General features: G+C 45.4%; 1 protein-coding gene and 1 long non-coding RNA gene across 3 annotated transcripts; one reads left to right on the forward strand and one right to left on the reverse strand.

The window, feature by feature from the left end:
* Nucleotides 1-2929: 2929 nt before the first annotated feature.
* Nucleotides 2930-13095, reverse strand: LOC130200284 (6-phosphofructo-2-kinase/fructose-2,6-bisphosphatase 3-like). Of its 2 annotated transcripts, none has more exons than XM_056424434.1 (14): nucleotides 12818-13095; nucleotides 10739-10867; nucleotides 10310-10406; nucleotides 10138-10204; nucleotides 9684-9758; nucleotides 9535-9591; nucleotides 9324-9448; nucleotides 8404-8611; nucleotides 6827-6976; nucleotides 6302-6406; nucleotides 6046-6175; nucleotides 5503-5610; nucleotides 5236-5399; nucleotides 2930-3943 (listed from the first exon to the last, which is right to left on the reverse strand). In XM_056424434.1, exons 1-14 carry the CDS (start codon nucleotides 12894-12896, stop codon nucleotides 3890-3892), a joined length of 1548 nt encoding a protein of 515 aa, XP_056280409.1. In that variant the 5' UTR covers nucleotides 12897-13095; the 3' UTR covers nucleotides 2930-3889. The 2 variants fall into 2 exon arrangements, with proteins under 2 accessions (XP_056280409.1, XP_056280410.1); XM_056424435.1 differs by having other exon boundaries at nucleotides 5503-5630; nucleotides 12818-13093.
* A 1772-nt stretch (nucleotides 13096-14867) lies between these two features.
* Nucleotides 14868-16173, forward strand: LOC130200290 (uncharacterized). The gene is made up of 2 exons (XR_008832974.1): nucleotides 14868-14947; nucleotides 15515-16173. It is a non-coding gene; the product is annotated as an uncharacterized LOC130200290 (long non-coding RNA).
* The last annotated feature ends 438 nt before the right edge of the window (nucleotides 16174-16611 follow it).

The following is a 16611-nucleotide window of genomic DNA, read 5'->3' on the forward strand; positions in this document are numbered from 1 at the left end:
TGACACCAGCCGTCTTAACAAACTGGTTAGGAAGGCTGGCTCCATCATCGGCTGCCAGCTGGAGCACCTGGAACAGGTGGTGGAGAGGAGGACGTTGAAGAAACTGGTGTCCATATTGGACAACCCGGACCACCCTCTCCACCACCTCCTACAGGGACAGAGGAGTACTTTCTCCAGACGTCTCCTCACGCTCCGCTGCCACAAGGAGAGATACAGGAGAACATTCCTGCCGACGGCTATGAGGCTCTACAACAGTTCACCTCTTGCCAGATCACCCTAACCCTTCTTATATTTGTGTTTTTATTTTTATTTTTATTCTTGTGTGTTGCTGCTACTGGCTCGACAAATTTCCCCTTGGGGATTAATAAAGTATATATCTATCTATCTATCTCATCTCTATCTCTATCTCATCAGCAGTGTACAGCTTTTGCGTTTGACTACTTGTTAAAAACAGAGGAGAGTCGCTGTCCTCTGACCCCTCCTCGTCACTACTGTCCTCCACCGGCCCCGCCCCCTGACTCCTCCTCCTCACTTCCACCCTGCTGGCCTTGGCCTCGCTGCCGGCGCTCTCGCCACTCTTCTTCCTCTTTGAGGCTCCTTTCTGCTCCCCTGCTTCCTCCTCGTCCATCTCCACCTGCTCCGCCCCCTCCTCCCCTGCACCGTCCTCCTCCACCTCTTCGCCTCCCCCCACCTGTCCTACCCCCTCAATGGGCTTCTCGCCACCCCTGTCCTCGTCTTTTTTTTCCTTTTCCTCCTCTTTCTCACTTTCCTCATTATTCTCCACCCCATTCCCCACTTCCACCTCTAAGCCCGTGCCACCATCACCACCACCACCATCACCAATATTATTTTTTGTTTTTTTAATCTTTTTTTGTTTTTTTCCCCCTTCTTTTTCTTGTTTTCTTTCCCCCTCCCCACTTCCCACCACACCCACAGCCTCTACCCCACTGCTCTTGGCAGATCCACCCACATCCCCTCCATTTGTTTGGTCCGCTTTTCCTTCTTTTCCTTTCCTCTCACCGCTCCCGACTCCACCCACAGCCTGCCTTTCACTGCCCTGTCCAGCCTCCCCACCCTCATCCCCCCCCTCGCCACCCTTGCCCGCATCACCCCCATCACTCACTCCCTCATTCATACCCACCACATGTGTGTCGGGTGCAGCAGCAGTGACGCCGCTCGCCGCGCTCTCCGTTGGAATCGGCGGCGCCGCTTCGGCGGCGCCTCCTCTCAGAGACGCCGCCGCCGCGAGCCCCGCAGCCGCGGCAGCGGCAGCCGCCTCACCTGCTGTTCCCCACGCTGGTGCAGCGCGGCGTGGCGCTGGACGGACCCGCCGCCTGGCCCAGCTGGCGCAGGGTCGCCTCGCTCGAACAGACCCTCGCGTGTGCCCTCCTCCCGCAATGAAAGCACTTCATCGCCGATGAAGACGCGTAGACGTTATAGTTAATATCATCTACTCTGACGCTGAAGCGCAGGTTTAACTCCGCGCTCCGGTCGTTGAGTATCATATAAACCGATCTACGGTAACTCATGATATGCTTCATTGAGCTCTCCTTGAACCCCGATGAGATCTCTCTCATCGGGGAGACCAGCTTTCCGTGCCGGGAGAGCTCTCTGCTGAGAAACTCATCGGAGATGAGCGGAGGGACGTTTGACACGAGGACTCTGGTGGACGGCTGATCCAGCGGAAACACCTGTACAAACAAATCTCCCACCGAGAGCCCCTCCTCTACCACGCGGCTCACCTTCGCCACCTGATCCAGGAAGATCACGACCGAGCCGTTCATCTTGGCGGCGGACTTCACGCTGCCGAACCCGACTTTCTTCCCGACTGCCCGAGCCAATTCCTCCACGCTGCACGGGGGGTCACCGGCAATCTTCATACCGTGTCTCCTCGTGAGCAGCGGGGGAATCGGGCAAACATTTCGCCACGCACCGAGCCCGGTGAGGCACCGGCAGCGGGAAGACACCCAGAGAAAAACCCAAATAACCACCAAACAACTTAAACTACTGTGAAACCCAACTAATAAACCACATAAACTAAATACAAACAACTATGAAAGAATAGAGAAGAGAGAAACACACAGACAACGCTCCGCAGCTCTCAAACACACACCCTGTCGCTCTGACGCTCAGCGTGAACTGAGAGAGAGAGAGAGAGAGAACCACATGAGAGAGACAGAACCACAGAGAGAGAGACATAACCACAGAGAGAGAACCACAGAGAGAGAGAGAGACAGAACCACAGAGAGAGAGAGAGAACCACATGAGAGAGACAGAACCACAGAGAGAGAGACAGAACCACAGAGAGAGAACCACAGAGAGAGAGAGAGAGACAGAACCACAGAGAGAGAGAGAGAGACAGAACCACAGAGAGAGAGACAGAACCACAGAGAGAGAGAGAACCACAGAGAGAGAGAGACAGAACCACAGAGAGAACCACATAGAGAGAACCACAGAGAAAGAACCACAGAGAGAGAGAACCACAGAGAGAGAGAGAGAGAGAGAGAACCACAGAGAAAGAACCACAGAGAGAGAGAGAACCACAAAGAAAGAAAGAGCACCACAGAGAGAGAACCACAGAGAGAGAGAACCACAGAGAGAGAACCAGAGAGAGACAGAACCACAGAGAGAGAGACAGAACCAGAGAGAGACAGAACCACAGAGAGAGAGAACCACAAAGAAAGAAAGAGCACCACAGAGAGAGAACCACAGAGAGAGAGAGAGAGACAGAACCACAGAGAGAGAGAGACAGAACCACAGAGAGAGAGAGAGCGAGAGAGAGTTGTAATTTGACAGTCACATCCTGAATGCACGCGGTCTCTCCTGATTGGCCCGTTGGAGGCCGTTAGAGGTCGTTAGGGAGCGGCTCCCGGTGACCACGGCGGTCGGACTCGGTCCGATGGAAACAAAGCGACACGGAGAACACGGCTCTGTTCAGGTCATTTATTGGTCCTCTCACACGGCCGAGAGGCGCCTCTCGCTCCAAGCATCCAAAAACTAATAAATACACAAGAAAAACAGTTTTTACAACAGGAAAAAAAAACATGTTCAAGCATCTCGAGCAGAAACATTAACAACTTTTACAGATCGGACTTTCCATGAGTACAAAAATACTTCATCGCGCTCTCCAAACGACGCCTATGTGCAGCTTTCACGTTTATACAAAGATATCAACAGAAAAATATATCGGCGCTTAACTTCGTGGCATCGAGAGAAATGAGCTCGTGTCAAATGATCGGAACGATAAATAAACTGTGAAAAGTTAAATATCCATGTGATGCGGCGTGATGAGGTTAAAACGTGGCGGCTCTCCTGGAGCGGGAGGAGCTCTGCAGGCACTCTACGGCAACGCGTCGCCTCCGTTACCGTGACAACGGAGGGGAAAACAACACGGAAGAGACATAGAAATCTAATTTATCCTCATTGTGCAAAAATTAATCGCTTATTTTATCGTGTCGAATAACAAAAAGGGTTAAATCGTATCGCTCTTTATTTGCACACATTTTAGAAGAGAGAAGAAAATCAGAACATATTCGATATTCTTCCCCTTTTGTTTTTAAAAGTGCAATCAGAAGTTTAAAATAAAAAATAAAAAAGATGATTTTGTTGAGACCTCGCCGTGAGGTCATTGGTCTCTCCAGAATAATAAAACCAGGAGAAAATAGTTTCCCAGAGTTCTCCTTGTGACATTCGGAGTCTCCCCAGGACACGGTGGGAAATGACAAGATGATTTAAATAATCATGATCATTTTTGAATAATAAAAAAATAAAAAAGTGCGGTTACTCGTGTCCTTGGCCGACAACTATTTGAAAAAAATAGCTTTCAAAAAAACGCATTCCCCGTCGTTGCGCTGCAGTGCGCCTCCGTCTCCGATGAGGTGGGTGCAGTTCACTGGCAGGCCTGCAGGACGTCACGCAGGCCAGGAGAGCTTCTCCTCAGCTTCTGGAGCCACAAAGAGAAAAGAAACACGCCAACAACACCGTTACGGCTCCAGAGACGACGCAAAGACAGTGTGGCCACCGGAGTCTCAACAACAACAACAACAACACAAAAGATGGAGCACAAACATCCGCCGCCCGGATTATACTCGCTCACGGAAGCACAGGTTACATCACCGACGGTCTTTTGAGAGGGCGTGAAAACTACCAGAGTTCACGAGCATGTGTGTGTGTGTGTGTGTGGGGACAGCTTTAGCCTATCGGAGGCCAGCTTTATACATTTGTCTCTTTCCTAAATGAGCCGGTGTCCCATTTTCTTTGGCTATATTATCGTAGTTTGACCAGTCTTAAAAATAAACATTCATTTTGTTTGATAAAACCAACAATACTTTTAAATTAGCTTCTGAATAGCGTTCATTTGTTAGCCAACAAGCTAACATGCCGTGTCCCGGTTAGTGGCAGTCGAGTCTCTCTTAGTTCCTAAACTAAAGAGTCATTTGTTCCACAGTAATCCGGTTCAGTGGAGGCCGGCTCGTCTCGAGGCGGGACGCGAGCGGCCCAAAACAAACCAAAAATAGAGACAAGAACGGGAGCGTCGGCATGAGTCAGCGTACTACGACGTGCCGGTGTGTGTGTGTGTGGGGGGGGGGGGGGGGGCGACGACAATGAAGACGGCTGCAGGAATGCAAGATGGGAAGTGAGGCTCGGTCAGGCTGTACTTTGGGACGCAGCTCTCCTAAGAACAAGGCGCCAGTGACTCGAGTCAGTTTCCTGAAATATGATGCACGCATCATAACAAATATGATAAATAGAGGTTATACAATGTAAATGTGACTGATAAATGTTTTATTGTTTGGCAATGAGAGTCAATATTTCGTGACAGACGTTAACATTTAGTGTGACTTTTTTCGTAGTATTCTTTAAGCCTGAGAATAACGGTCAGCGGGGATGAAAAAGGAAGATGAAGCGACGGGAAGAGAGAGAGAGAGGAGGGGTGAGATAAGAAAACAATAGAAACAGCGAGAAGCCAGACGGACTAAAACTGAGCGAATTCTCACAGGCAAACTTTACCCGGCCGGTGCTGCGAGGAGAAGGCGGCGGGAGAGGAAAGGAAACGAGTGAACATGCATGAGAGGAAACGGATGAAGGAAATGTTGTTTTTAAGCTCGATTAGAAGAATTCAGCCATCTTGCCTCTGGTTGGGTTCTGCCTTTAAGAAACCCAGACGAGCTTAAACCCGAGGAACTCTAAATCTATGACGTGTAATGAGTGTGTTTGTATAAAAAAGGGCGCTACCTGTCCGGCGACGGCGAGAGGGAGGGGCTGCAGAGCGCGGCCGGCGGCAGCTCCGGGATGGGCGCCTCGTCGAGGATGCGAGGCTTCTTGATGTTCGACTCGGGGCTGGTCAGAGGCGTCACGCTGTTCCGCCTGATCAGGGTGCCAGGACCCCATCGGACCTCCTGCAGGGCCAGAAATATCAACAGAACTATTGGAGACATGTTCTTATCTTTATTTTTTTTAAAGAGGTAAAATTAAAGTTCACTTTTCTGGGCGGTTTCATACCTCTGGCCGGTCCCGGTGGGTGTTCACCGCCTCCACCTTCAGAGAGATGGACTCCACCTTGCACCCGTAGGCCACCGGGGTGAGCTTCAGCACCGTGTGGAGGGGACACTTCAGGTAGGGCAACTCCTCTGAGGAAGAAGAATGAACAGAAGAAGGAGAAAAAGGAGAAGAGAAGAAGGAGGAAGAAAGAGAAGAAGAAAAAGGAGAGGAAGAAAAAAAAAAAGAGAGGAAGAGAGAAGAAAAAAAGAAAGAGAAGGAGAGGAAGAAAGAGAAGAAAAAAGAGAAGGAAAAAAGAAAAAGAAAAAAAAGAAAGAGAGGAAGAAAGAAGGAAAAAAAGAAAGAGAAGAAGGAGAGGAAGAAAGAGAAGAAGAAAAAAGAAAGAAGAATGAGAGGAAGAAGGAGAATAAGGAAAAGAGGAAGAAAAAAAAAAGAAGAAGAAGAAACGTGAACACACAGCGACAGGTCGGAGCGTCGCAGCTCTTAATTCTAAGATTACTCCGACGCAGAAGAAGCCAGGGGGCTTCTGGGACTTGGAGTCCAGACCTGCACTCTTATCCAGGAAGTAGGCCAGCAGGCAGCGCATGACGGCCTGGTGGCAGATGACCAGAACGTTCTCCTGCCTCTCCAGGTCCATGATGACCGGCTCCACCCGCTGGACCAGGTCCTGGTAGGACTGATCGGGATGGGGAGGGGGGGGTTGTTGATTAGTGTTACTTTATATACCGTAGCAGTGGGGTTATAGTGAATAGCCAAATAAATGCTCTGTATTTTAGGTGTGTGTGTGTGTGTGTGTGTGTACCTCCCCAGCAGGGTAGCGGTAGTAGTATTTATCTTCATCTCTCAAAGCAAACTCCTCTGGATATTTCTCCTTCATCTCGTTGTACGTCATCTCTTCACATATCCCCTAAAAAAAATAAACGGAGTATTGCATCGTTAGCTTGCGTGACGCGTCGCAACGGTTAGCTAATAATGATTGTATTGTAAATATTAATGTAGTTCTTCTTGTGGCTCAAAGGAAGGCCAGTTTTATAGCTTCTCTCACCAGCAGAACTGTTTTCAGCTGCGCTCACATAAAAAGTGTTGAAGGGTTTTCTACCCCTCCGCAAGTCTTCTAAGGCGATAACACAATGTACCACTAGAACACTGGAGATGGGCCTCTACACACCTCTGTAGAGACTTCATTAACACCAGAGAATAGACATCTCCACATTAACTATGTAGAGAGAGTATTTATAATTCATTTAATGTTATAGTAATTGAAAAAAAAAAATAGTGCTTTACTATGAAAAATAAGTGACGACCCGCCGCGATGAGGCGTACTCACGGCGTCGATCTCGTCGAGGGCCTTCCACTGCTCGTACGGGACCCCCAGGTGCTCCGCGGTCTGGATGCTGCGACACAGCCGGCTGGTCCAGACCTTCAGGCCCGCCGGCTGCCGCTCCGCCTCCACGAACCGAGCCAGAGCCGAGGAGAACTACAGCGAGCACAAAGAGCACTCAGCACCTGAAGCTCAGAGATCACATCGGGGTTCATGCTCACGGTGACCGACGGCCAGGACTTTAAACCAAATTTCAACAATTTAGAAAATGTAGCATATTGAGAGCGTACGCCGGTTTATATTTTGAGCGTCTTTCTTGAGCAAAAAAACATTAATTATTTCAAACTTGGCATAAATGAACATGTGATAATAACAAAATTCCATGAATTTTCCAGGTTTTCCATGACCGTACGAACCCTGATGTGACCAACGACCAGGACTTTAAACCAAATTTTCACGACTAAATGTTTTGTGAAATCTCGGTGTGAAAATGTCGTATTTAAATTAACAATGAGAATTCTGAAGCATACATTAAATAACCTAAAATGACAAATGAATGAGACAATAGTTTGATTAAAAGAATAAACATTTATATAACAATATGAGAAGAAAACACTAGGAATTGCTGCTAGTATGAGAGCGTATGCCGGCTTATATTTTGAGCGTCTTTCTTTTTTTTTTAAATACACTAATTATTTCAAACTCGGCATAAATGAACATGTGATTATAACAAAATTCCATGAATTTTCCAGGTTTTCCATGACCGTACAAACCCTGATGGTGACCAACGACCAGGACTTTAAACCAAATTTTCACGACTAAATGTTTTGTGAAATCTCGGTGTGAAAATGTCGTATTTAAATTAACAATGAGAATTCTGAAGCATACATTAAATAACCTAAAATGACAAATGAATGAGACAATAGTTTGATTAAAAGAATAAACATTTATATAACAATATGAGAAGAAAACACTAGGAATTGCTGCTAGTATGAGAGCGTATGCCGGCTTATATTTTGAGCGTCTTTCTTTAAAAAAAAAAAAAACACTAATTATGTCAAACTCGGCATAAATGAACATGTGATAACAAAATTCCATGAATTTTCCAGGTTTTCCATGACCGTACAAACCCTGATGGTGACCAACGACCAGGACTTTAAACCAAATTTTCACGACTAAATGTTTTGTGAAATCTCGGTGTGAAAATGTCGTATTTAAACTAACAATGAGAATTCTGAAGCATACATTAAATAACCTTAAATGAAAAATGAATGAGAGACAATAGTTTGATTAAAAGAATAAACATTTAAATAAGAATTTGAGAAAAAACACTAGGAATTGCTGCTAGTATGAGAGCGTATGCCGGCTTATATTTAGAGCATCTTTATTTGAAAAACATATTAATTACTTCAAACTTGGCGTACATGAACATGTAAAAACAACATTTCCATTGTCATTTTTTTCAAGGGATTTTCCAGGCCTGGAAATGAACATTTTAAAGTTCCATGGCTTTCCCAGGTTTTCCATGACCATAAGAACTCTGCACATTTTTTATTTTTTCATTCCGATGTGGCTGCTCGTACCTGCTTGCCCCGCAGCGAGAGGCCGGCGTCGCCGCCCAGCCGCCCCTCCAGGTTGTCGGTGCTCTCTCCGTGCCGACACAGGTAGATGGTGCGCGGCTGGACGTGGATGTTCATCAGGTAGTAGACGATCTTACTCTGGATGTGATCCTGGATTTGGTTGACGAGGAAACGCCGACCCACGTCGATCACCTGGATGAAGGAGAGATCCCTGGAGGACGGGCGGGACGTGGTGAGCGTTGGATCATGAGTTACAAGGACTTTAAAAACAATGTGTGGTCATGGAAGTTTGGTATAATCTCTGTGTAGACATGAAAGAGTGAGAAAATGTCGTATTCAAACTAACAATGAGAATTCCAAAGCATACAGTAAATAACCTTAAATGAGAGACAATAGTTTCATTAAAAGAATAAACATTTATATAAGAATCTGAGAAAAAACACTAGGAATTGCGCTGCTAGTATGAGAGCGTATGCCGGCTTATATTTAGAGCATCTTTCTTTAAAAATATATTAATTATTTCAAACTCAGCGTCCATGAACATGTAAAAATAACATTTTCATTTAAATAACCTGATATGACAAATGAATGAGACAATAGTTTGATTAAAAGAATAAACATTTTCGTCTTTCCAGTTACGGTGCGTTCACTTGCAGGGCTAAAAAATGTGCGAGTATAAAAGAGCGTAGGCCGACTTATATTTCTAGCATCGTTCCTTAAAAAGCATATTCATTATTTAAAAATCAGCTTAAATGCACATATGAATTTTTTTTTTTAATTGACATGACTTTTCCAAAAACTTGGACTTTCCAGGCTTGGAAATAACCATTTTAAAATTCCATGACTTTTCCAGGTTTTCCATGAACCCTGGTTTGCGTTGGACATCGTAGACGTCCCGCCGAAAACCAACGCCGATGGTGTACCTGTCGTGCTGGTCGGGGTCCAGAGGCTGGTAGCTGGTTTGGTAGCATTCGATCCTCCTCTGGAAATCCAACACGGCGTCCGTCTTGTTGCAGTCCTGGTAGTCGGGGCACGACACCTTCACTTCCTGCGCAGGGGAGGAAGATAGTCAGAAAAAAAACACGCCCGATCCCAGAGAGTCATCGTCTCTTCAAAGCGCCGTGCGCGACTCACCATGATGTTCGCCGCGATGACGCCGGGGTCGTCGCACACGGACTCGATGAAAAAGATCTGCGCGTGGAAGAGGAACAAAGTGGGGTTGGAAGCCAACACCGACGACGAAGTCGTGCCGCGACTCCTCTGGTCGCCATAGTAACGCGTACCTTGAAGTCGTTCTCGACGCCGAACTGGAGGATCATGGCTCGCCGGTCTCTGGTCGTGTTCGTGGCGTCGAAGACCTGGAACGGCACGGCGCCGATCAAAAATGAGGTTTTTTTACCTTCACGTTGAGAATGCGGAAGGTTATGTTTTGATCGACGTGTATTTATTTATTTGTATGTGTGCATCTTATTCGCATAACTCAAAAAGTATTAAACAGAATCGCATGAAATTTGGTGAGATGATTGGATATTATCCGTGGATCATTTGATTAGATTTTGGGATCGATCGGGTCAAAGTTCAAGGTCATGAAAAGGTCAAAATCTTCTTTTTACCACGGTCAATTTTTATGTTCATAACTCAATGCCCAATCTTGTGATATGCGCAGGTATGCGTTCTACCGAGTGCCCGTTCTAGTTTGTTTTGTCTTTTAAAAAGGACGCAAGATGGGAAACTCACCGCTACTTGGCCTCCCTCGTCCTTCAGATAGGACTTGACGTCCCTCAAGGCTGCTAAGGCACATTGCCTGAACAGAAGAGAGACAGGTTATTTTTGATTTTGCGTTATCAATAAACAATAAAGCAGCGGATCTCGTTGTGGATGTGCTTTTGTTTCCGTGTGTGGCACTCACTCCCGGATCCTCACTGCACACTCGTTATCGGGCTTGAAGAAGTCATACGAGCTGTAGTTCTTGACTGCCTCCCTGCGGTACTCGCCCACGTTAAAGACTACAACACACGAAGAAGAAGAAGAAAAAAAAGAAGAATGAGAAGAAGAAAAAGAGGAAGAAGAAGAAAAAAAGAATGAGAGGAAGGAGGAAAAGAAGAAGGAGAAGAATAAGGAAAAGAGGAAGAAGAAGAAAGAGAAGAAAAAGGAGAAGAAAAAGAAGAATGAGGGGAAGAAGGAGAAGAAGAAGCAGGAGGAGAAGCATAAGAAGAGGAAGAAAAAGACATGACGACTCGATTCCATGGGGCAAAATACTTTGAATGACGTCCTATGAGCTACAGAGCAGGTGTGTGTGTGTGTGTGTGTGTGTGTGTGTGTGTGTGTGTGCGGTTACCTTTGGTGGGCATGCCAATCCAGTTGAGGTAGCGGGTGAGTTTCTTGGACATGTACGTCTTTCCTCGAGCCGGAAGCCCCACCATCACGATGACGGTGGGCGGGTTGGCGAAGTGCGGGGCGCCGCCCGCTGCGTAGGAGGAGGAGGGGGGGAATGCGTTACAACGACATACACGCCTCCCCCTTAAAGAGCCCCCGAAGGCGCGAAGGACATCGAGCAGCTCGATCAGCGATTTGTATTTCCGGCCTGTGCTCTGCAACCCGAGGACGGCCCGGCAGCTGCTTTCCAAGAATCCAGTCAGTCAAACGACATCAACAACAACATCAACCAGGGTTCTTACGCATGTGGACCGATGGATTTCCAGGACTTTAAACCAAATGTCCATGACCAAACTGAAATCTCGGTATAAACATGAAAAATTTAGAAAATGTTGCGTATCGAGAGCGTACGCCGGCTTATATTTTGAGCGTCTTTCTGTAAAAAACATATTAATTATTTCAAACTCGGCATAAATGAACATGTGAATATAACACATGTCCATGACTTTTATGATTTAAGTTTTTTCCATGACGTTTCCATGACTTTTCCAGACCTCACTCCCAGCTCACACGACCCACTTTTCGGGGGCGCTCTGAATGGAGCTGGCTCGACCCAGACGCCTTTTTGTTTTCACTTGACCGAATGTGCCGCAACACACCCGACCCGCGCCCTAAAGGTCGCTTCAGGTTCCCCTGGATTCTCCGAGCGGCCAGCCGGGCGGGAGGAATGCAGGGCGTCGAAACTACACGGAAAGAAAGCGTGGAAGTTACTGCGACTGCCTATTTTTCCGTGTTATAATTCCTCAGCTTCAAAGGGTCAGTGATCACTCATAGCTCACCGACGCCCTGGCAGATAATGGATACTCGCTGATCTTGTTTGCATAACAAAAAGAGCCACGTTACTTTAAACCGGATCACACTCCAAGTCTACCTTTGGATATCTGGTTCATCATCCTCTCGCCCCCGCAAACACCTCTGAATCAAATATAGACACCAAGCTCTTTTGAACTGTCCTCATGATCAGACCGTCTGTCTCTTGGTAAAAACAGTGCGAGATATGATTAAAGAAGTCTGGGTTAACACCTTTATCTTATTAGACTTAAACCCTACCGCATTAAAACTGTAGTACAGCACACGCTGTCAGGCGAGCACACACACTGTGCCGAATACTTTCTGGTTTATAACATTTTATGTACACATTTATCTGCCAGGTTGATAACTCCGAAAATTAAAACATCTTTTTTTTTAATATGAAACATAAAGTTTAGTTAAATGCGCTACCAGTCCCAGCTGTGGAGACAATACAGCTGTCTGTCTATATATATATACACATAAATAATTATCTATACATAAATAATTATATATACATATATATAAATAATTATATATATATACACACACACTATATATATATAATAAATAAAGCATTTGTAGTATTTTATTTGAGATTTTTTAATGTATTTTATTCTACTTTAATGTTCTGAAATACAAGTGTAATTGATTGAGTTGGTGTAAAAGTCAGAAGCAAGATGTCGCGCGATGCACGCGCGCTGCCGGCCGACCAATTGGAACGCAGCACCGCTGTAAAAGCGTCAGACAAGAAGAGAGAGCGGTCGCGAGGCACCTTGGGTAACCACGGCAACCGGAGGGCTGTGACGTGCCGCGCGTGCTAATGGGTGGCGCCGCGGCGGGAAATGTTCGTAGGACGTAGAGTTAAAATGTCGAATAAATTGTAATGCCGACTATATGTTGAAAATAAAATATCTAAGTCGAGTTAAAGCTGCTTTAACAGCAGCGCGGACCATATACACACACTTTGTCATTTTAGCTAACAGAGCTTTAAGTTAGCCGTAATAGAGTTTAAATATAAAATAAGTTGTACACTACGAAATACTTTTAAATCAAATAAAAGTAATTATTCAGGTTTTTTTAGGAACAGACGATGCCCATACACTTTAATAAAGCTATCAATGTAATTATTTAGCAATACTTTATCAGAGAAAATCCGTAAAAGTAAACGGACTTTTTTTTTAGATTTTACCTCTCCGGGGTGCCGGCTTTTCATCCCTGGTGGGCACCCAGATCTTCTGGATCCGGTTCTGGGTCAGCTCCCTGGGCATCCCGTCGCGACCGAGGAGCCGAGCGGTACGCGAGAACCGAGTCGCTTAGATCCCGGAGGAAGGGGGAAGGAAACGGACCTTGAAGGAGCCTCGTCCGTCGGTTCAGGTGCCAAACGCTCGCGCTATTCTCAATGTCTACGGAGCACGTTGAGCTGGTGTAATCTGCCGGTCTGCGGCACATATCCGCTATTTAACCCCGCCCGGGCGGCCGAGCAACGTGACTGCGGTGACGAAAACCAACACACACGCGCGCTCACACACGTCCACCCGCACACATGCCGCCAACGCGCCTCTCTGTGGGAGTGTAACTCTCGCGGGATTATAATATTTCATACGTTATTTGTGTTTTTTAGTACCCGAAGTAACCTATATTTAATATATATTATTATGCCATTATTAATTGTATTTTTTTTAATTTAAATGTATGTTTTAAAACAAATTATTGTGTATTTTTTGGTGATTTAAATATGGTTGGAGAGTATAGGAGTCGTGGAGGAAACCAGGAGGAAACGTGACACACGTCACATCACCCTGCCTCCTACTGGAATGTCCCATTGAGTCATAATGGCCATGATAGTTATATATAAATGTTGGTATAATTATCTGATATTCCACTATTACCAAACATGTTCAAATTCAAGCAGAATAAAGATTTATTTAGGGGAAATGTTGAAGCAGAATCAGACACAACAATATGTTACATGCCATATTTGTGTTCAGTTTGAATGGTCTATCAATCACGAGTAAAATGATACACACTTACCTTTCTCTGAGAAACGAGTGGACCTTAATATGCATATTTTTAAACTAACTTAAATCTGTTTATTTATTTGCATTGTATGTGTGCAGGCCATGTGTACGGTGTCCGGGCTGAGACTAAATATAACTTCTGTTGGTTTGCAATTTCAGCCTGAGCCAGGCCACCGGTCTGCAAATGGACGGACACACACACACACACACACACAGGGTCACCTTGCAATATAACGCAATATAAGATCAAACCGTAAAAGACATTCAATGCATCATCATGGAATAAATCTGTTCTTTGCAAGTGACATAAAGTCACTCATAACTGACTTTTATCGGACCTCATTCTGTTTAAACTTGCATTTCATTGTTCTGTGAAGCACTTTGTAACCTCTTTAAAAAAGTGCATACTTTAGAGGGTGAAGATGTACTTATTGAGCTACAAGAGAACAGTATAGTCGTGATGTCTGTGTGTTAAATGAAGAATATGATGCACACTTTTACTCTCGATCCCACTGACATGTGGAGATTCAGGAGACTTTGATCTGTTCAACTGAATCATCAACCAGCTGTGTGTGGGATCTAAAGACATCAGATAAAACAAAACATATAATAGGCTTATCAGATATGACGCATTGTTTACATTTTTTTTTACAGTAGTTGTCGACTCTTATCTGTTCAAGAACCAAAGAGGTTAAAGTTTAATTTCACAATAAAAGCAACGATCAGATAAAGCCCCTTTCTTTCTCTCCTCCCTCATTAATCATCTCATAAACCTCTCAGATTCACCATGTGACCCTCTGGAGGGTAACTGCATATAAAGTGGTTAAATGCAGAGAAGAATTTCCCAAATAATGTGATCAATAAAGAATACATTATTATAAATATTATTATTAAAAGTGCAGTAGCTTCACATTGGCCGTCTGCAACAGTTAAATGCTGCTAAAGCTTTGATGCAACGCTCTAATATATGATAATCACAATCAGGAGGCTGCATCTAATTAATATGTATCTCCATGGCTGTGTCTACTACCGCGCACTTGAGCACTTCGAGCACTGACTTTCAGTGTTCGAAGTGCGCCACTGAAAAATCCAGCAGAATTCAGTGCACTGAAAGTACCCGGATGGTGCACTGCAAACGGGCAAAACATGTAGTGTAAAACGATGGACACTACTCGCACTAAGCGGCCGCCATCTTGGCTACGTACCGGAAGAGGAGGAGCCCTTTCACCAGCTTTTCATTTTATTTCTAAAACAATGGCGGACAGCACAAGCGGTAGACCACGAAGCTACAGACCGTAAATGTAAGTATCAGCGGTAATTACACATTGTACTGGTATTACAATGTACTACTAACATGCCATTCTCAGATTAGTGAGCATACCTAGGTAGCATTAGATGCCATTGGATCTGCATGGCAGTTATGATAAACTAGCTGGGTAATCCACCACCCGGCCAGTCCGACGAAGGTGCACTTTTATCGGACACTTTTCGCTTGACGAGCGGGGCAGGTCGGCTCCAGGCGCTTGCTCCAGCGGCAAGTCCGACGACAGATAGCTGTCAGTCATCGGACAGTGTTAAACAACGGCTGTTCTGTTAACCAATCGAAATAGCAATTTTAATAATGGATTAACAATGGATATGCTCAGTTTAATAACGGGTTAACATGACACCGCGAGCGTTTGCCCACACGCCGCCCGATAATTAATACCGTTACGATAGCTATCTAAGCTTGTCCTTCTAGAAATAATTGTAGCTTTCAATCATCGTTGTGTGTTGTTTTTTTAATGTCGTGTATGTATTAATTTAAATGTAATCGTGGTCTGGGACAGAGCACTGAATGGCTATCCTATTTCTGTTTCCTGCCCCAGAGACGTTTCCTGGAGGTGCTGGTGCTGGTCCTCTGCTGCCCTCCCGACATCTGGCTCCAATGACCTCTGGCACCTCACATCCACCTCCAGGGCCTTTAAGAAGATGGACCGCCATCGCGTCTTCAGTATCCCGAAGGACCTCTCCACAACACACCTCGCCTTTGACAGGCAGCAGTTGTAGCTTGGAGGTGGACAGGCTGCCTGAAGGGGGTCATGAGGCAGATGGGTTGGACAGGCAGGGGGAGCCACCATCCCCAAGGATACAGTATCCTGGTGGAGGGGATGACTGCTCATAGAAGATGGGGCTGTTATTCAGGACCCTGGCATCATGCACTGAGCCGGGGCCTGTCGGGGCCCTGGCCACCACCCGATAGGAGGTGGCGCTGGCAAGCCAAAAAATAAAAACTAGACAGGAGATCTCGGGGCCCCAACCGTGGTCAGTCAGTGCCCAGCACAGCCATGAGGGCGTTGAATGACTCGGGTGAGCCTGAAGTCCACCCTCATGTCACTGTGGCCATCACAATACAACGCCAGCAGTGGCATTGCAACATTGATACGGCAGCGCCGCTGGGACTGGGTGGCTGCTGTAGAGTGTGGGGAGGGGAGGGGAAGATTATATTAATATGCAAGTCATTTTATCAATAAAATGTTGTCATTGAGGTTTTGTAGTCTTTTATTGCGTTTTCTGATTTATATTAGAATTGATGCATGTTTGTAACAACAAATTAATATGCCTGTGTGTTCAATTGCTAATTGATTCCTGTATCAGGGTGAACTTCACGACAACAGAGATGTGTATAAAAGTACAGTCAGTCAAAGTAGGCCTATTACTGTGTGAATTCAAGCAGATGATGACTATCATTTCAGTGGATAATTCTTAAAACTAATTGGAATCTAGGGACAAACATGTACAGAGTTGTCATGTTTTATTTCCATATGGTGTGTATGTGGATTGCAAAGAAGAAGGCTACTTCTGACAGATAATTGAGAATTTAGCATACCTAGCGAGGAGAATTTAATTACAACTACTACATGAAGCTATGCTGTGAAGGTAAGGCAAAATCACACAATTAAATTTACATATACCATCTCGACTT

Source organism: Pseudoliparis swirei, chromosome 10, assembly GCF_029220125.1.
Source record: "Pseudoliparis swirei isolate HS2019 ecotype Mariana Trench chromosome 10, NWPU_hadal_v1, whole genome shotgun sequence".
NCBI classification, from domain to species: domain Eukaryota; kingdom Metazoa; phylum Chordata; class Actinopteri; order Perciformes; family Liparidae; genus Pseudoliparis; species Pseudoliparis swirei.